Source organism: Protopterus annectens, chromosome 3.part1 (assembly GCF_019279795.1).
Source record: "Protopterus annectens isolate FY-2018-M chromosome 3.part1, PAN1.0, whole genome shotgun sequence".
NCBI lineage: Eukaryota > Metazoa > Chordata > Ceratodontiformes > Protopteridae > Protopterus > Protopterus annectens.
In genome coordinates, this window is record NC_056732.1 from 1,543,868,116 (window position 1) to 1,543,889,545 (window position 21,430).

The window sequence follows — 21,430 nt, forward strand, 5'->3', positions numbered from 1 at the left end:
CAACAATAGTAGCAGTCCGGATGAATGGTACGCTGTTCACAAAAATAGCGAATATTATCCAAAACACCATACAGCGAACCAAAACAAGGCTGCAGTTAAATCCACAAAATGAAGACTTTATGAAAGTTGTTATAAAAGCTTTATAAAACTTTACTGTAATGTACATTTTAGCACTTTCGCAGTATTACAACTGCTTCAGACATTTAAACATTAAATCTTTCACTCCATTAAAATACCGTCACTCCTATGTCTTATGACAAATCAGCACACAGAGATCATTGAAGTTAATTAGACCCAATAATGTAAATATGCTGCTGCATCCATCCTACCTATTAACATATAAATAGCTACATTACCTAGGGCAGTATGGAAAAACATAAAACAACATCCTATAAATCCTACTATTGTAATATAAAAAAAAGAAAAACATATATAAAGAATATACACTTAAGAAATAATAACAATGAAAATAAGAACAAACCCATAAACCTATGTTGCTCACTTAAAGAACCCTCTGGCTCTAAGGACAGGTTTTAAAGAAACCTTGTTGTTTAAGCCTTTACAGGTATCTGCTCTTAATCTAATGATCCATCTGACCTCTGACATTTCAGTCAGATTCCTGATATCACCACCACGTTCATTGGTGTCTATCTTTTCTAGAACCAAAAACTTAAAGGAATGTAAAGGTCTTACTTCTTTAACATGGCTTGCTAGAGCATTGGTTTCATCCTGATTCGTAATATCGTAAACATGTTCCCTAATCCTATCTTTAAGTTTTTTATTCATTTTCCTTACATAAAAAGCAGAACATAGTCCACACATAGCTAAATATACTACATTTTGGGAAATACAACTAGCCAGAGGTCTAAAGGTAAATAGCCTCCCAGTTTCAGGATGTTCAAACTTACCAGATGTATCAATATAAGAACAGTAATTACATGTATTACATGGAAGCATGTGTCCAATGTGATGGTCACTCCTCATGTTGTTCACGTAACACATTAAGCGTTTCAGGGATTTTTTGATCTTGTAGCTAAATATGGGTGCATCACTCACTATACTTTTAATATCAGTATCACTGGTCAATATAGACCAATGTTTTCTAACTATGCCAGTAACTTAGTTCGCTGTATGGTGTTTTGGATAATAATTATATATTCCTTCTAGTTAGAATTACTGGGATCACACTATATATAATTTGAGGGGGGCCAATGAATGAGATAAAACATTTAAGAGTTGCATCTGTCCCATTAGTAGTACAGGAGGCAGTCCTGGGGTAAATTGCCTCTTTCTTATCCAGAGATCCAAGTAGCACTTGAATATAGACACTCCCTCTCTGTAAACTAAGTACTCTGCACCTAATACTCATCTAATACCTTGTACTTCTAGCTTGAATCCCTTATACTCCATGACAGTAGCAGCAGTTTATAACTGACTTTTGTGCCATGCTTTGGATGGATCATAGGAGTCCTTTGTGTATTTTGCTGCCTGCGTGTCTGGTCTTGAATGAAAGGGGCCCTAAGACAAGTTCACATAAGAGGCTAACAAATTAGTAATGTAATAACAATAACATTTTAAGGTCAAATCATCAGTACCGTTACACTGCCAGACTGTGCCTAATAGAAATTTTTGCTTGGCTGAATTTTGGAATAGCCACATCTAGCAGAACCTGAAGCAAATATATGCAGGGCACTGATGATGTTTTCTGTATATGCAGTCCTATGTTCCAGGTGTGCCAGTGAAAGAATTCCATTCTACATATATAAGTACCTGACTATTCCTAAATAAGCATTTCATTTTTACTTCTGATTTCAGGTGTTCCCCTGCAATACAGTAAGATGTCGTGGATCAGTCATGTTCCCAAATGAAATGATCTGCAGATCACGTGATGGGCCACGGCCAAAGGAAGAGATTATGCCACTGGCCATTGACTTCATTAATCAGTACTATGGGTCTAGCAAAAGGTAGCTGAATATTACAAGTATAAAACATTGTACAATGTACTACTTTGTAGTAAAATATTTATTTATTCATGGTTGGTGGAGTACTCACTTTTAGAAGCTATAAAATGAATACAGGAAATCATTTATTTGGTATGGAATTTGATTAACCTGAAACTGCATTCATAAATGTGGTGTAAGACAAATACAGCAACAGACTGACATCACAGATATGTAGGAATGACACTATGATACAAATCATTCAGTTTTCCTTTGAAATTACAAGCAGTTTGCAATCTTTAGAATTGCCCGACAAAAGCACAGAAAGAGACTACATCCCCCTACACACACACACACACACACACACACACACACACACACACACACACACACACACACACACACACACAAATAAACATGCACACAAACATGTACATGCACATATATAAATAGATAGACAGATAGATATAAATACAGATACCAAACCAAAGGGCAAAAAAGTCACACAGGCAAACCATTCGTGAAAACTGCAAGAAAAACCAAGCCATGGTTGTGATACCTTAAACCACCTGTAATGGAGGCCCATGGGAAACATGTAAATGATTGAAATAAAACCAAGCAGGAATCCGCATACACTGGCGTCCCAATTGGAAATAGCAGCAAAGTACACACAGCTGTTCAGCATAAACTGACGTCTTTATTGTAAAACAACAGCATAAAGTACACAACTAACTTAGCGCTTTCTCCCTTAACCCTAAGGGCATCATCAGAGTTGTGTAACAATAAAAAATCAGCAATTTAAATACCACAACGTAATACACACACCTCCCACTTTAACCAATCAACAAACATTGCAGGCATTCAAAATGCCAACACACGCCCATATGAATTACATAAATATACGTATATACATACTATGTAGATGCTGCTTGGTTTTATTTCAAGACTTTTGAGTGGTTGTGAGCTGTACTGAAACATGTAAATGATCCCTTACTGACATGGAATGTTTCAATTACTTATGTTGTGATACTTCAGAGTGTGCATTTTACTCTGGCATACAGTAGTCATGGAAATAGTAGTACGACTGGATAGGAAACCCCTCCACATCAGAAGGTGGGTGAGGGCCAAGCTTCCTGCATCAACACCTTCATGGCATTGCAGTAAAATTTTATTTTATTTTATTTATATTTGTTTATTGTGGTAGTGCACTGACCAATTTTAGGCTCAACCCAAATGAAATAGAAAACATCTGATGCCGGCTTAATTCTTTTCCATTTGTAGCATATTTTTCAAAGTTGTAAACCTCACACTTCTGGGCCACGTACTTTTAACAGGGATCACTGTCATCCCTTGCACTGTGAAAAGAAGATATCCAGCGATAGTCAAAAGAAATAAAAGTACCATAAAGATATAGTTCAGAAAAAACATTATCACAATTTTGAAAATACTAGTCATCAGGTGATCTGAACAGCAGAAGCTGCTTTGAAGAAAAATTACTTGCTGCTTTTAAATCTGAAAACAAAGTACATAAGATAATTAAAAGTCACTCCCATCAAGCAAACAGCTGTTCCACATGGAAATATTTTTAGCTTTCATAGAAAGATACGTGTGCCCATGAATGGATTAAACATCAGCCTCAGGATCCATCAAAAACCTACGATTGAGATTATCCCTGAATGAAGAGATTGCCATTAAAAAAATCAAGATAGTTGCTTCCTTTATTCACAGAGAGCATAATATTTTCTAAGAGAAAATTAAACACATTATATCGAAATAGACTGGAGGATGCTAATTTTAATAAACTGCATACATCATTTAAAAGAAAGCTGTTGCACAGAGGTATAAACATACCTGTCAAGCTCTTAACCCAGTAATTTTGGATAAAGCCTAAAATAATTGGGGGGGGGGGGGCAAAATTAAGGACATATTTTTATATTTTTAGGACCACTACTTTTAATATATTATTTAATGATCTAAATAAAGTCTACCAACACAGCACACTAATTCAGTATGCAGATGATGCAACTATCATCTCCTCCTCCAATAATTTCACCAATCTCCAGACAATCACCCAAGATGCCTTCTCCTCTATAGAAACCTGGCTAAATGACTCTCAATTAATGCTTAACTAAAAATAAATAAATAAAATAAACTGCTATTATTCCTCACTAAAACCTCCAACTACAGATTTCAAAATTCTCTCCCATAACAAAATTATAATTGAACTGGTAAAATTTGCAAAACTTCTAGGAATTTCTATCGATGACAAACTCTCCTTTGAACAACATATACAGAACACAGTAAAAAGAAAAACATTTCAAACTACGCAAATTATACCGACACAAACTCTACCTTGATAATCAAACTAGGATCAAACTAGCAAATACTTTGCTTATTCCCATCCCTTATATATGGAAGCCCCATCTTCGCCAACCTCCATGCATCCCTTAGTAATAAGCTACAACAATGCTACTATAAAATAGTAAACTTTGCATCTAACTTGCCAAACCACTCACACCACTGTACTGCTCTCTCAAACCTGACCTGGCTAGAATAACACCACTATCTCCAGCTTACTCAAGTAATAATGGCCCATAAATTAATTTTCCAACCCAATAACTGCCCTGCACTCCAATCCATCTTACACATATATACCACTACTCGATTGTGCCACTCTTCAGAGAAAACCCTTCTAAGCATAGCAAACCCCAACAAGAGAGCAGGACAATGCCTATATTCCTGCAACAAAGCCAAACTATGGAATACCCTCACCTCTACCATTACCCAACTAGACTCTCTAAAGCCCTTTAAAGTTGCACTAAAAACCTACTTCTTACAAAATCCAAGCTGCACATGTAATATACAATGTAAGCCCCCCTAATTATATAACCTATTAAACAAAAATCCTCCATTCCACACCTCTGATTTCAATCTATTTCAAGTAACTGGAACACCTTATTACTTGCTCATCACAATGTACCAAATTTCGGTGATATAGTTACCTGTTAGTTTGAAGCTTGTATATTACTCTGTATAACATCTGTTGGTAATTATGTAATTTCTGTGATGCTTGTTTGTGTTTTATTTTAAACTGTGGAGCCTTTCTTCCCAGATCTGTAATGATACTGACAATTTTTTTGCTTTATTGTTGTTTTTAACTGGGGAGCTTTTCTCCCCGGGCCTCCACTGAAAATGGGTCTTTGCCCAGTGGACTTTCCCGGTCAACAAATACCAATAAATAAATAGATAACTAAATAAATAAATAAATAAATAATATTGCTGATATAAACTTACACCATTGCTAGAATAACAGGTTTTGTGTTAACATTCATTTTCTAAAGGATATGAAGTCTTAAAATCAAATTTTCATCATTATTTACCTATTTCAATCCTTGATGATTTGCCAGAAAACCACATATTTTATAGGGACCCCACCAAAATCTGAATAAAAAATCTGGACATTGTACAAAATTTTTTGTAGATGAGAGGTATGGGTATAAATTTGATTTAATTGATAAAGGCTATTGTAATATGTGATATTGCTAGAAATTGTTTGAGCCATTAGAGGATAGCAGTGAGTTAACAAATGTCAGTGTTGTCAGGTGCCAAAATGGCATTGCACTGTTCATTGTTATAACTCAAATATACCTTGAGAAAACTTTGGCACTTACTAACTCGTAACACCTTTACAGCTCTGTATGTCCATGCCAAAGTAAAGGCTGCATTTCAAAGACTGTATTCATTTTTATAATAGCAAAATCGACAGAAATTTTATTATGGAAACAAAAAAATCACTATAGCTCTTTTCCACAGCTGTCATAGCACAGATTGAAATGGTAATGGTGAAACTAAAATGTGTGTAGAGCAAAACCTTCCTTTATAGAAAATTTTCCCATTTAAAAGTTTCGTCACTTCATCAGTCCAGTCCCCACCTTCTTTAATGATACCTTAAAGTGCAATACCTTTTCTCAGTCATAGAAATAAGTGTTTGTTTTTCTGTTAGCGTTTATTGCAGCAAAGATCATTTTCTAGTGACTGACAATGAAATAGCATCTATGAGCAGGACCCAACTTTTGGTGGCCTTGCACATGGTCCATCCCATTTAGTCCTAAAACAGCCTTTAAACCATTTAGCATAGTCAATATAGCCAGTATTCTTCTTGAAGTCAACCTCAGTATCATTGCTGTTGAAATAGCAGAGATTAGTCTCAGCTGATATAGTCTACTATACACAGGCGTTTCACTGAGTACTTTCAAAACAATATTTTTGGAAAACAAAGCAGTTGTTAGGTTTAATGCTGGAACAATTCATATACTAATTTTATTCCAGTGTGGCTCAGTTTAGAAAATGTTGGTAAAAGCATGGATATGACTGATCTTTCTAAGCATGAAGTATAGGTAATGCATAAAGAAAACATGTCAGTGTTTGTCTGGGACCAGTGAAGGATCCTGCTCCAGATAAAAATCAGTCTTATTTAAAATCATTTAAAAATGTTTTAGACCATCTGAATTTATCTAGAGGCAATTTTAGTTGCCATGATTGTATTATGTAAAACATTATTTCATGAAGGTAACCTGTTGAAATATTACAAAACAGAGTGCTGAACTGAACAAAAATATGAATGAATAAGGTGTGAATTGGCTAAATGATCTCCCCCGGAGTGATTAGAAATGCCCTTTATAATAAGATGTGGCCTAGAATATCCTTTCCTATATTTGGTATACATGCACTAACCAAATTTAAACTGCTGTCTACCATTATCTCAAGACTCCGATTCCTCCATGAGTATTGTAGTGCAATGCTTAGGACGCTTAAGGAATGGGGAGCTACCGTCCACATGAAAGGCTTAATAGAATCAAGAAAAAAAAAAAGGACAGTAGTGCCATCTGCCTTGATCATATTTTAGAGCATGCACATGCAGTTAATCTGCCTCACGCTTATTCACAGATTACTATGTAACAATCCATGTCCCATCACTAATACTTTGTTACCCTGGTGCACATCAATAAGCAAAGTGACCTTGCCAGCACTTTTAGGAAAAAACACCTTCGTGTTCTATGCACCACGTGCTTCAAAAATCCATGTTTCATTTGCATTGCTTGCCCAACCTACCAACAGTTAATACCCTCTAATGACACTTAAGACTTCTAATTTTCTCAAATCCTCACTACTTCCTGTATTTTATAGGTAATCATTGTTTGCTCAATTGTTCCAGTAGACAGTATGTATCTTCCTAAGTACTTACATACTGTATCACTTTTTTTTATTCTGTAATGCATAAACAATTAGGTCTATTTGCTGACTGCCTCTGGAATGAACTATTAATTCCCACGTACTCATACTGCGTACAAAGCAACTGTGGAATGTACTACTTCTGTAAAATGATCCTCTTGTTGAACAAACTCAGTATTATTTAGTATATTTTACATTTGTATATTTACTATACTGAGGCATTTGTCTCTGGAAAATGAACTCTACATGTATTATTACTTGAACAGCTTCTCTGCTCTACTGATTAATAGTCTGGTACTGTTTTTTCATGATCTCTGTTGTCGTACCATGAATTCACAGGCAATGCTTTCCCTATCAAGTCCCCCTCCAAAAATGGGCCTGGACCAAAAATATCCTCCAAAAATGGGCCTGGACCAGCAGGGATAACCAAGTCAAAATATAAATAATATAATTATCCAAACCAGGTCTAGCTGGGGTCTATATCATATGAGCGAATCGCATAAATTGCGATCGTTCATAATATCGAACATACCGGAGCTCAACGTGCTTTTTCTGAGATCTCAGTACGGTGAAGAATGGGATATTTGCCCTTTCCTCAGTGTAGTGCGATCTCGAAGTTGGAATATATATTTAGCGGGGGGGAAGGGGTGCAGCCCCTCACAATAGGAAGTTCGAGGTCTGGTACTTTCGATAGTATGAGCGTTCACAATTTGTGCAATTGGCTCATATGACATAGATCTTCTAGCTGGAACCTATGTGAAAGTAAAAGATGTCAAGCTGTTGCGGGCATCCTTTCAACTTATTATGTTTTGAGCTATATTATGATGCACATTGTGTTCATTAAGATGTCTCATTACATTTTGTTTATTATTAAACTCCTTTTTATCACTGGCATTTACCTCAGTAGGAAAATAATTATATATGCCTTTTGTAAGTCTTACCATATTAATTTTTTGAAAATATTAAGTAGAGTTGATGTACATTGCAACATCTAGCAGACAGGTAATTAGTTGTTTCTCCAGCAAGTATTTTGGAAAATATATTAGCCATTATGTCTTACCCTGTAGTTTTCTAAAATGATCACTAATTGATTAACATGTGATTATGAATGATTAAGGCAAGTACTGAAGTCAATCACACTTTTGTAATATAATGGCTCCAGCATTTATTCTGGGTAAAACAATTTTAAAAACCACAAATATTTATATTTCTCACATTCTATTCATGTTCTTTCTTTTTTTGTTCTCTGTGCCCTACTGTACCATATAACCTTGCTCAGCTGGTGATCTTTCTTGACTTGTTTTATTCACGGTGCAACATTTTTACAGGCTTCAAACAGAGGCACACCTAAACCGACTACAAGAAGTAAAAAATCAGATTGAAGCCAATGGAACTTATCATCTTGAAGAAAGTGAGCTCATTTTTGGGGCAAAGCAGGCCTGGCGCAATGCTGCAAGATGTGTTGGTAGGATACAATGGTCAAAACTGCAGGTAACAAAATATTTTGTGATCATCTTAAACAGTACTAGCTCATGTTTACTTCTTTAATCAAAAGTCTATTTTCTTTTGTAAAGCAGGTAAAAAGACTTATGTGATTAACCGTATGCAAAATGTTTGACTTGTTCACAAAAATAAAATCTTAAATTATTCAACACTTTTCTTTTTTTATGTTTTATTAAGATTTAGGCAAACAAGAATGTAATAACACTTAATTTGAGTAGAAATATAAATCAAAAAGTGTAAAAAAGATCAAGAGTGTCTACTAAACAATGAGGATTCTAACAGGTTTCATTAGTTAACAAATTATTATGCATAAAAATTACAAATTACTTATTTAGTAGTTCTTCAAGGTTGTTCCACATGTTGTATGAAGAAATGATTCTGGTGGTTCTTGCCTTGATGGTAATAAGTTCCAACTGACAAACTTCAGATTCAATGTTGATGAATTCATTAAAAGAAAGAGTAGATTCTTTTTCCCAAGTTTTTGTTATAATTTTCGTTGAGATTGGTAAGATGCTCCATAAAAGTGGATATTTTAATCTCAAAAGGCATTGAGGTATTGGGGGAATTAAATAAAAAAAGAAGTTATGTACTCACCATAACATTCCATGTTTGTAGCCCATCTTGCCCTTCATTCTTACATATGGGTTTGGAGCCGATCCTCGGCTCCAACTCGGCCTATTACAAAGCTCAAAGTCTTCTAGTTGGCTCGTGGCTAGGTAGGTATCCCATGGTGCACCAGTATAATCCCCAGATCTTGTTTGCTGCTGAACTATAGAAAGCAGGGCCAGCCATAGCTGAAATGGCGTCCTAGGCGAAGTAGTGCTCCGGTGCCCCTTAAGCCCCACCCACACCACAGTCATGAAACACCTCTATTTGAGCCACACCCACAGGGTCACTCCCTAAGAAAGTCACTCCAGTCATTTCCTTAAATTATTTAAATGTATAGGAAGAATAACTATATTACAAGGTATCTTTAACTACAACTACTTCTGCATAGTATTTTCCACATTAAATACCAGATCCAGATCATGGTCAAATAAGGCCCTAGGCAGAGTAATAGACTACCCCTCAGAGCAGCCGCTCCTGCAGCAACCCCCCCCCCAGCAGCAGCCCCCTCCTCAGCCATTACAGTGTTCCATTATTTGGTTATTTCTCACCAGTTACCATGCATACTATTCTCTTATTTGCTTCTACAGTCATTACAGATATTGAAATAAAATAGCACAAACACAGGTAGCCATTTACTAAACAATACAGTCTCACAATAAAAACAGACTTAGCATAAGCAGTAAACTTCTCTGCCCTTGAAACTCACATTCACTGAAATGGAAAAAAATCATATTCATTGAAATGGCATGAAAACCCACATTCATAGAAAATGCATCTGGCCAGTGAAGAATTAAGTTTACCTTTGGGCTGTTTTCAAAAGAGACTCCTTGCACACATTTGTTAGGGTCATGCTTATGTGTATTTGTTCTTTGATTCACCTTCCTGATTGCATTGAATTATATTCCCTGTATAATACAGCACCACTTGTTAAAGTGTTTTAATTTTGTAGTTTTAAAAATTCTTTTAATAAGCAATGAAACAAAATGTATGAACCAATAACTACCCATTTCAGAAATGTTCAACCATAAAAGGCCACTCAAGACTTCTGTCATTATAATCCACCAATATTACTCCATACTCACAATCTCTGCAGATGTAAAATCATCTGAATTTCACATTAAAGAAATCCATACCTAATGAAGAGGTTGCTAGCGGCAAAATAACTTCACATATCAATGTTTTATCTACAAATTCAGTGCCTGCTTTCCTTAAAGAATGAATTGCCTATATTGCATTAAAAATTTGATAATAATGCAATAGAAAATGATCTATTGCAGTAGGAAATGACCAACAAGTTCATAGTCACTAGGCATCTCATACAAAGGAAATACTCAGGAGTGTAGAACCCCTATCCCCCTTATAATGCACCAAATAATCAACAATCATATGAGTAATGCAATATCAGCACTCCATCTACATGGTGTGGAAGTAGAATCCACAGCCTTCTGCACTAAAGGCAATTATGCTAACACTGCTTTCAGATTTTGATAAACATAAAATAGTTAGTTGCACATAGAAACATTTACACTTTTTAGAGTATGTTTTAAATTTGTAGTTTTGAACATTTTTCCAGTAAGCAATGAAACAAAATGTTTGAACCAATAATGACAAAACTACCCGTTTCAGTATATTTTAAGCATAAACGGCCTGTCAGACATCTGTCATTACAACCCACCATGCATTTTCTGAAGGAAATGAAGGCTGAAACTCAAATGTATGACATTTAGTTATTTAAATCTTCAGTGATTTGCCAGAAAACCACAAATTTTATGAGGAACAGGCCAAAGATATGAGGCAAAAATCTGGATAGTTGAGAGGTATACATACCTCTCAGTCTTACTGCAAGAAATCTGGACATTATGTGGATGCAATGACCATAAAAATAGGGACAGATTTTAAATATTACACTTTTTTAACTTAAAGTTCCTAGAACAACAGGATTTGTGTTAACTTGCATTTCTGAAGGATATGAAGTCTGAAAGTTATATATTTGAGATCCCCGGCAGGTTAAACTTCAGGCAAATGATGCTTTTGAGTTCAGTCTTTGGCCATCCATAAGTTACTCTCTTTAAGAACTACCTGTCAGCCTCATCAAAAAATCAAAGTCATCAGTAAGTTTATATTTTACTTTTATATAGAACATATTATTAGCTTCTGCCAACCAACTTTAGTGGTCTCTTCTTTATGATACAAATCAACCCCATCATACTATAGTGTACCAGTGACACTTATCCAGGGACCAGTGCAGCCTGTCTCTAAAGTTCCTTGGCTGCCTACCTTCAATGAAATACTTTATTGCATTCTGCTTGCACAAGTAAACTGTTCCTACTTCCAGGTATGCCCATCCCAGCCTGTTTGGTATCCCAGAACTTTAAAACTTCAGATTATATGCTCATTTATCCCCTTCCCTCCTAGTACACTCACTCATCTCCTTAGAATAATTTAGGCTGTGCCTTACTCTGTTGAGCTACGTTCCTGTCTTGATCCTTGTCATGAATTTCAAGGGTATCTTGGCTCTAAGCAGAATTTAAGAGAAATTATCCATTATGATGAGGACATACCTTTGATATCTGCCATGTTAATTGCTGATATTAGTGCTGCCCCAGACTATTTGATCACATTAAAAAGAAGAAAAAGAATAGAGGTGGGCTGCAGTCTCTTTGGATAAAGCCAAAATCTCATAGAGATGGAGATGTCCATCTAATTCATATTCAGCATGTACATCATTCATGTGATGTATATGCATGAAATAGGTTCATAGGTGTGTGTACTAGGCTAATGACCCTGGAGCCTTTACAATCCTAGCCCATAGGATTACCCTGACATTGTGCCATCCAACCTTAGATCCCAGTGTCTCTGTCTAGGAGAGCCACTGGAGTGATCCCTGAGGTGAATTTTCTATTTCCCATCCACTCATCAAGATTTCTCTTGAAGAGGGCCAGTGAGGTGCTCTGTCTGAAATATACAGGTAGTGAATTCCATAAAATGGGCAGTCTCCAGGCTATGAACCTGTCCCTCCAGCACATTCTGTTGATTGTTGTAATAAGGTTGAGGTCTTCAGAAGCGTGTGGTGCAGAGGGATGTTACGCAGAGCTTTCAGAACCCCTTTGCCCTAGAGCAGAGTATGCTCTTTGGGAGGATTTGTCCTCCCCTAGCCACCAGTAATTGTTTCCTTTCAGTTAATGTTTTCCTTTGGACCAAAGTGCTCACATGTAGTAAAATACAAGTCACACACGGCAATTATGAAGATGTTATCTGTTTTGTGTTATCTTTTATTCTGTAGTACTCACATTTGTGGGAGCCAGGTATTTACATTTTTTTTATACCTGGCAAACAGTGGCCACTAGCTCCTTCTTCTCATTCATTGGGTCTGTGGGACCATCTTAGCCTCCCATTGGCGAAAACTGACCCACATCAGGGACACATGAGGACCTTGAGGATGCTGGTACAGTGTCACTGTGCTGCTGGGGAGTGAGCCCTAACTCTCTCCCACCCTGTGGCAGCTTTGCCAGCTCTGCAGTTGCTGCCCACTGGAGGTGCATGTGAACTTTCACTCATACCCTATATCTCCTAAGTGGTATACAGCTTCCAATGTGGAATTCACCCATCTGTTAACGCTGCTATTGTAATGAGCATAGGTAACCTCCCTGCCCCCAAGGATGGACAAGCCAGCACCAGCCGTTCACTCCCATCCAGCCCCTACAGCACCTGTTGCACTAGTCAAACCCAGGTCATCTGGAACACAATAAGGGCTTTATCTTTCTGCAGCATGGGGTTGAACTCCCAAGCCCAGTTTGTTATTGACACCTGTAGCTGGGCTAAGAGTTTTGCTCTCCAACACAGTCCTCTCTTATTTCCTGACACTGTCTCCTACAAGTCACTTTTTTATTTTTATTCAATTCATTTGCTAATTGGATAAGTCCACTGGACACAAATGTCCCTTTTCGTAGATGATCCTTGAGTACTTTCTGATATTCTCAGAGTCACACAGTAAGCAAATGGAGGTACAATGAATAGGAGGACCTTGTACCCTGTTCAAGAAGCAGACAAACAGCTTAGAGGCTTAATCCTCTGCACTAACTGCAAGACAGTTAACACACAAAACTGCCCAGGCTTGTTGTTAAATGAAGTATATACTCTAGAACTAATCCGAAGAAACCTGTACTGTAGTAATGTACCTGATAGTGAAGCAGAGCCATCATCTGCTTTGCTTGTTCACAACTGCTGCCTGTGTGAGTTGTTTAATAATGCCACTTGCCAAAATTCTTGTTGAAGCCTGAAACCTTCCTCAACCCATGCTGTCTTGTAGATGTTGAATCAAGAGATGACCAGAGAATACAGCAGTTTGTGGGTTCTAAGTGTAAATGCATCTAGCATGAGATAGACAGAGGCATATGATAATGGAAATAGAGTAGAGGTATAGGGCTTTTAATCATGTCATTCTGCAGAGTCTGATATTTCTTCTGTGGCCTGCCTTTTTCTCATATGCTTCCTAGGCCAGCATGAGACTGATCTGTTGGTCTGAATTCACACAACCCTCTAGGCTTTGGTTTAAACACCAGAGAAGCTGTTAGAAGGACCAAAGCAACACACTTCTGAACATGAGGATAATAGTTTAATTTTAGAAGAAAAGAGGAGCCATCAAGGTAGGAGTCTTTGGGCAGGATAGTGTTTATGTTTTAAAAAAAAAAGAAAAATAAATGATACAAAAAAGAATGATTGCACTAGCAGCACCAGTTATTTCATGACAACTCCGTTGCATTACGTATATGCAAACACCGTAAGTAAAACGGTGATAACAAAAATAACATTGCTTAACGATCACAGCCATCGCAGTACAATAAAAGCTGAGGGTGAGTCTATATTCATTATTTGAAGACCGACCCCTAAACTGGGAAAAGCCGAAAGACACAACAACAACAACTGTATCGCATGTCACTGGAGCTTTGTAAATCAGCGACAGTACTCCACCCCCCCCCTTCCTTACTGCAACTTTACCGGTGTGCTACAACTATGTGATGTCACGGTGCAGATCACAAGGGGTTAACTTGGTGAGGGTATCCTTGAATTGCCGATTCCATTTGGCTATGTTAGAAAGGGGGTGTTGTGGCACATTCCATTCGGAAATCATCCCCCCAACTCCTTTCGGGAGCTCCAGTAGCTTACATTCCCTTTCCGAGTAGGAAAGGAGTTAGTGATTCATCCCTGATGTAGAAAAGGATTACACAAAAGCAGTCATACAGGAAATAAAACCAAGGCCACATGAATTACCCTTTTTTTCTTTAATTCTGTATATACTTGTTTGTATTGTATGTTGGACTCGAACTCGTGGATGGACTTAACTGGAGCCGGTGGGATATTAAGACTGTCGGGCACCTTTTACACCTACAAGTGATGCAGGGTCCTGGGAGAGGGATAACTGATGCCTTTTGTGGTTGAATTTCAAAGAATCCTGATAATGGAACAAACTACACTAATCCCCGTCACACATACACACACACGTAGGTAAAAGAAAACGTTGGCGCATCCAGTGACTACTAAAGCACTTTAGTAGCTAACGTTTAATAAGTTGAGGTACCAGAAAGAAAAACAAGACAGTTTACAACGCTCTTCACAAAGGTAACATGTTTGGAAAGGAGCACAGCATGTTAAGAAGCAGCCCCCCAAATGGTGCTTGTAACACGCTAGCCTCTACTGCCATGTTTTTTTTTTATTCTTGAAACCTCCAGTCCTGGCCAACCTGCAGCTGTAAAAGTGGGAGGGTCGCACGCTTCCCCCTCCTCACCCTACGATTCCAGCACCCTATGGTTTATTTATTTTAATTAATTTACTTTTCTTATTAAGAAAAGTAAATTAATTAAAATAAATAGATAAACACAAATTGCGCCCTTTACAAGGCCAGCCTGTACGGTGCCCTAGGCGGTCGCCTAGTTCGCCTATGCCTAAGGCCGACCATGATAGAAAGACAGAACAAAAACTATCCAGAAAGAAAAACAATAATGAAAGGTCTCCACCTGTTATGGAACTATACATACATATATACATATATATATATATATATATATATATATATATATATATATATATATATATATATATTTTTTTTTTTTTTTTTTCTGTCTCCACATCCTTCCAGGAGGGAGGTAGAAGGGTAGATTCGTAAGAATGAAGGGCAAGATGGGCTACAAACATGGAATGATATGGTGAGTACATAACTTCTTTATGTTCTTTATGTTCTGTAGTCCTATCTCACCCTGATTCTTACATATGGGAAAGCGTCCCTAGCACCTTATTCTTGGGTGGCTCATGGAAAACTACTCCTGGAACCAAAGGAGGCTCTACCCCTAGAGGTCATATCCAATTTGTAATGAGTAATAAAGGTGTGAGGGGTAGCCCAGGTTGCTGCTGCATAAACATCAATTGGAACCCTGGCTTGAAAGGCTGCAGAAGAAGACTGGGATTTTGTAGAATGAGCCTTAATCTTGAATGGTAAAGGCTTTCCATCAGAAGAATAAATGTAGGAGATACAACTCGAAATCCAATTCAAAAGGGTCACTTTGGAAACTGGGAGACTTAATCTGGAGTCGGAGAAGGATACAAAGAATTGGCCTGACTTCCTGAATTCCTTGGTCCAGTGTAGATAGAACCGTAATTGTCTGTGAACATCCAACTGATGAAATCTGTATTCTGCTGCATTGGAATGATTAGGAAAGAACACTGGCAGCTCTATAGTTTGGTTCAAGTTATTATGAGAGCACACCTTAGGGACGAAAGATGGATTTGTGTGAAGGGATACTCTATCTTTGTGGAAAATCAAATAAGGGGGCTTGATAGACAGTGCTTGTAACTCTGACACTCATCTAACAGATATGATGGCCACCAGAAACAAAGTCTTCAAAGACAGAAACTTCAATGAACACGACTGAGCAGATTCAAAGTGTGGAGGCGTTAATTTGGACAGGATGAAGTTTAGATCCCATGAAGCTACCGCTTCCTGAAAAGGAGGTCTCAGCAAAGTAGCACCTTTAAGGAAGGTTTTACACAATCTGTGTGACATCAGATAAGACTCATGTTGACCCAAGTGAAAATTTGATATTGCTGCCAACTGTGCCCTAATTGTGGCAGCAGCAGAACCCTGGTGAAAAAGCATTCTAAGACCACTGGAATGGAGGCGGTGTAAGGGTCAACATTTCTTTCCTCAGCCCAGGTAGAAAACCTTCTCCATTTGCTAGTGTATACCTTTCTAGTGGAGGGTTTATGAGAAGATGAGACTGGTCAGCTATCATGTTGGTTCTCCCTGGGATGTGCATTGCCACTAGAAAGTGCTGGGAAGATATCACCCATTTCCAAACACAAATAGCCTCTCAACAAAGGGGGTAAATTCGGTTCTGCCTTGTTTTTTGAGATACCATACTACTGACATGTTGTCTGATTGTATTACTATCATCCCAAGAGGAAGAAGGTCATGGAGTGCTTGCAATGCCAGAAGCACCGCCCTTATATCTAGAACATTGATATGCAGGTGAGCCTCATGATCTTGCCATGTGTCTTGGACAGTCCTGCCTAGATAATGCCCCCCACACAATCTGGGAGGCATCCATGGTCACAGTAGCAATGGGCTGGCAAAGAGGGAATGGGGTACATGTCATTTAATGGTTGGGATGGATCCACCAACGAAGGTCCTTCTTGCAAGACTCTGTTAAAATGATGTGGTGGGATAGAGGCAGTTGTTGAAAGGACCACTGGGACTACAGGAACCACTGAAGAATCCGCATATACAATCTGGCAAGAGAGACTAGAAATATGGTGGAAGCCATGGTCCCTAGGAGTTTCAGCACTGTCTTTGCCTTGACTTTCCAGAGGAGGAGTAGATGGAGAACTTGCTGTATGAGGTTCTGAACTCTTTCTGCTGGAAGACAAGCTAACATGGCGACTGTGTCTATTTCTGCACCTATAAAAGTCACAAATTGAGAGGGTGATAAGGCAGACTTTTCCCAGTTTATAGTAATCCACAACTGGGCACAAAGTTGGATAGTGGAATCTCTGGTTGAAGGAGTAAATGCCTGGTGGAGGTGATCAGGAGCCAGTCATCCAGGTACGGAAACACTTGGAATCCTAGACATCTCAGGTGAGCTGTCACTACTGCCATACACTTGGTGAACACCCTGGGGGCTGTGGTGAGAAAAAAGGGCAGAGCATGAAACTGGTAGCAACTGGCTCCCAGCTGGAAGCACAGATTGCTCCTCGACGCTCTGCCCATTTTTATATGGTAGTACGCATCTTGGAGGTCTATTGAGCACATCCAAGTGTCTTTCCCTAATAGAGGGAGTATAGACTGCAGTGTCACCATCTGGAACTTGTCCTTTATGGATTCATTTCATTTGCTGAGGTCCAAGATGGGCCTCAAGTCCCCTGTACATTTTGGCACTAAAAAGAATCTGGAGTAAGTTCCAAATCCTACCTGGTCTGCGGGGACAGTTTGGATGACTCTGTTTGCGAGCGACTTGTTCACTTCTACAGTGGCGTGATCCCTGTGATTGGGTGGAACACCTGGGATTCTCTTGGGGACATGAGGTGGAAAAGAAAAGGGTATAGAATAACCTCTGGTGATAATTCTTTGTACCCATTTGTCTCGGGTGATGCTTAGCCAGGCTTTTGGATACAAAGAATGCGCCCCCCCGACTGGCCCCAGAGAAGCACAGCCGGGCTCCACATCAGGAGCGCTGTTAGGGACGGCCTTGAAATGAATCACAGCCTCCCTGGTTTTGTGGTCCGCCCCTGCCTCTAGGGCAACGTCTACCATTTGCTCCTCCCCCTCTGCCACTGAAGGAGGAGTCATCCTGTGCATCCAGGGAAAAACTTCTGGGTCTTCTTGAACCACATCTCACCACCTCTCTGACCCCTGGGGTATGGACTAGAGGGGACAGTAAAATGTACTCCCATAGCAGACAGTGTTTTCCCTTCTTGCTTGCACCTGGTGAGTGTGTCTTTTACCTTAGGTCCAAACAAGGAAGAACAATCAAAGGGGGCATTGGTAAAGGTAGACTTGAACGAGTCTACAAAATTACACAAGCGCATCTAGGAGTGCCTCCTAAGGGAAACTGCTGAACCCGCTGCCCTGCTCACTCCATCGGCTGCATAAGAAATCAGCCTCATGGAGAAGTTAACAATGGAATTCAAGGTGGACAACTGAGCAGAGACCTTATCAGGGACTCCTTCAGTAGATGTACCTTGTAGAGTCCTTCCCAACTCCTTAAGGAGATCTCTCTGAAGCCTTGTAAAATGTGTTAGGTAGTTCACCGATCTGAGAGTAAATGCTGCTGATGAAAAGATACCCTTCCCATGTCTATCCATTGTTCAAGATTCCTTTTTCGGCAGATGGACAGATGAAAAAGTCTCCGCTAGTTCCTTCTTAGCGGCCACCGCCACCACCATGGCATCTACAGGAATGCCCTTGGATAAAAATTCCTTCTCCTTGGGGTTGACAAAAATGTATTGGGTCTCCTGGGAACTGGCTCCACAGCATTAGGAGTCTTCCACACCTTTCGACTAACAAGGTCTAGAAGTTCGTCGAAAGGTGGAGACACCCAAAAGGCTGAAGGTTGAGACCTGAAAGCCTTAAGGTACACTGACTCTTCATCAGAAGGGGTAACAGTGGGCCAACTGCACCTCTGCTTAAGGATCTCTAAGATGTCTACAAAGGAGACATCATCAGAGGATGACTTGGGGGACCCTTCTGACTCTTTGAGGTTGGTGTCGAAGGTAAGAGACTCATCCTGGGTGTCTACATGCTTCCTCTTGCATGTCCTCTTCCAAGGGGACTCTTCAGAAGGATATTCAGGGGAGGTCTTGGAAGAGTGTGGGCCACCAACAGGGGGATCTTGAGGCTGCGGGTCTCAGCTGTCGAGAGAGGGAGTAGGTGCTGAGATGGAGGTTTGTGCCCAAGGGGGAAGAGTGTTGATACCCCCTGGGTGGAGCTGATGAGTGGAACAGCACACTCCACATCATCCCGAAGGCAGACCTCCCCGGCTCCGAAGACAGCCTCAGCTCTGAGGAGACAGAGGAAGTCATCGGCTCCAAAGCCATCGGCTCTGAGATAGATGTAGGATCCGAGCTCACCCTAGCTGATGCACCAAGAGGGAGACTCGGAACTGAAGAGGTCCAGGTTGAAATATCCCTGTTGGGGCCGATTGGGGACCTTTGGCTCCTAGACACCACGGACGGCACCGAAGGTGTCAGAGTGGAACTCTGCTCCGTGACAGCCTCAGGGGGAGCTGGAACTGAGGGTTCCACAACTAGCGGTACCGAACACTCCAGCTCTGAAAGCCCGGCACAGCTCGGAGGAGGAACCACAACAGGGGGAATGGACTCGTGTGGCTCCGGGACTGACTAGGATGGAGCCAACAGCATTTTTGGCAAGGCAGATGAGTGACTTCAGGAGTCTCAGCACTACTCTCTCCACATCTTCTTCTGATAGGCTCCTGGAAGATCTGGAAGACAGTGTGGGAGATCTGGACCTCTGCAAGATAGGGAACCTTTCAAGTTGGGGAGACTGGCAAGGGATCTCTGGACCAGCTCCAATGTTTGCTATGAGTAGTCGGCTCCAAAATGCATTGGGTCAACACTGGTGTCATAGTATGAATGGCCTTGATCGGTTCCAAGATCAGTGGAGCCGAGGAGGAAGAAGTCTTGTCCGGTTTAAAAAGTTTAGGAGGCAATTCCGAAGCATGGCGTGGGGAATGCCTCTTGGTAGGTTTAGCCTTGTCTTTTTTAGATGCATGAGATTTGGAGGAAGAAGATGAACTGGCCAAGTCTTCCTTGAAAAAGGGCTTGAGAAGACCTTTCAATATTAGTTTGTTCTTCTGCTCCTGTAAGACCCTGGAGCTTAAGAAATGGCAAAACAAACAGGTTTCCTGCAGATGGATGGCTCCAAGTCAATACACACAATTACTATAGCCATCCATAATTGACAGCACAAACAAAATGAGGACTAGGTCCTCTCACTTAAACGGGCCTAGCCCTTACCACACTAACACTCACACACCATGAGGACAAGGTCCTCTAACTCAAACGGCCTAGCCATGGGCAGAGAAAAAGACAGAGAACTAGGTCCTCTAACTTAAACAGACCTAGAAAAGAGAAGACTAAAGGTCAGAAACTACCAACTATACTGCACACACACACACAAAGTATGAACAAGAAATTGTCCAACTGTCTCAGTGAAAACTGTACTCTCTACGTTGTGGAACAAAAAGGTTCGGAAATATCAAAGGACCCTTGCCAACTGAGTAACTAAATATCAGACTAAAATCTAGGTGGAAATAGTCTAATGCTAACTCTGTAATACTAAGTGCACAGGGAAAAGGGTAAACTGAGCACAAATGTGCACCTTTAACAGTAAGCACTAAATATTTGAGTAATAACTATTAAAATTCCAAACTCTGTATGCTAATAAACACAGCAAATAACAACAAAGAGCAAAAGCGTCCATTAAATAGAAAAAAAACTGGCACACAGGATACCAAAGAGAACAACAAGGCCAAAGACTAACGAGTTTGAAACAATAAGTATCTAAAGTGAAGAAAGAAAACACTTCAGCAAGACTGAAACTAGTGTAAAAACTGTTAAACACTAGCAAAAGCCATATAAATTGAAAGGTTAAGCTGTGATATAGTAAAATTTGCAAAAAGTGTTAAACTTAGCCACAGCCAAGAAGAAGCACATCTAAACTCGTCGAGACAGCAAACAAGATCGGGGATTATACTGGTGCACCATGGGATACCTACTTAGCCATGAGCCAACTAGAAGACTTTGAGCTTTGTAATAGGCTGAGTCGGAGCCGAGGATCAGCTCCGAACCAATATGTAAGAATGAAGGTGAGATAGGACTACAGAACATTTAAGGATTTGGTTTAAGTAAATTTGTAATAAGACCTGTAAGAAAAAATGTATAATTATCCCAGTTAGGTTTAAGTACAACATAATCAAAACATATGTTGTCACTCGACTTTAACCTCTAATTTACATCTCCAAGAAGCCATCTTTTTTGAAACATTAATTCAGTTCTGGTGTGAAGAAAGAGCTATGATTCAACACTTTTCTGACATCACCATTTTGGTAACTCCTTTTAGCTGAATGGTAGGCCCA

At 39.5% G+C, this 21,430-nt stretch overlaps 1 protein-coding gene across 1 annotated transcript in view; it reads left to right on the forward strand.

Annotated features, from left to right (window-relative positions):
• LOC122798558 (nitric oxide synthase, brain-like) overlaps positions 1–21,430 on the forward strand; it is a 638,878-nt gene that overhangs the window by 99,589 nt on the left and 517,859 nt on the right. Inside the window, exons 3-4 of the mRNA XM_044067612.1 lie at positions 1,816–1,964; positions 8,501–8,663. Of these exons, the coding sequence (XP_043923547.1) occupies positions 1,816–1,964; positions 8,501–8,663 (312 nt within the window). The remainder of the gene's footprint in view (positions 1–1,815; positions 1,965–8,500; positions 8,664–21,430) is intronic.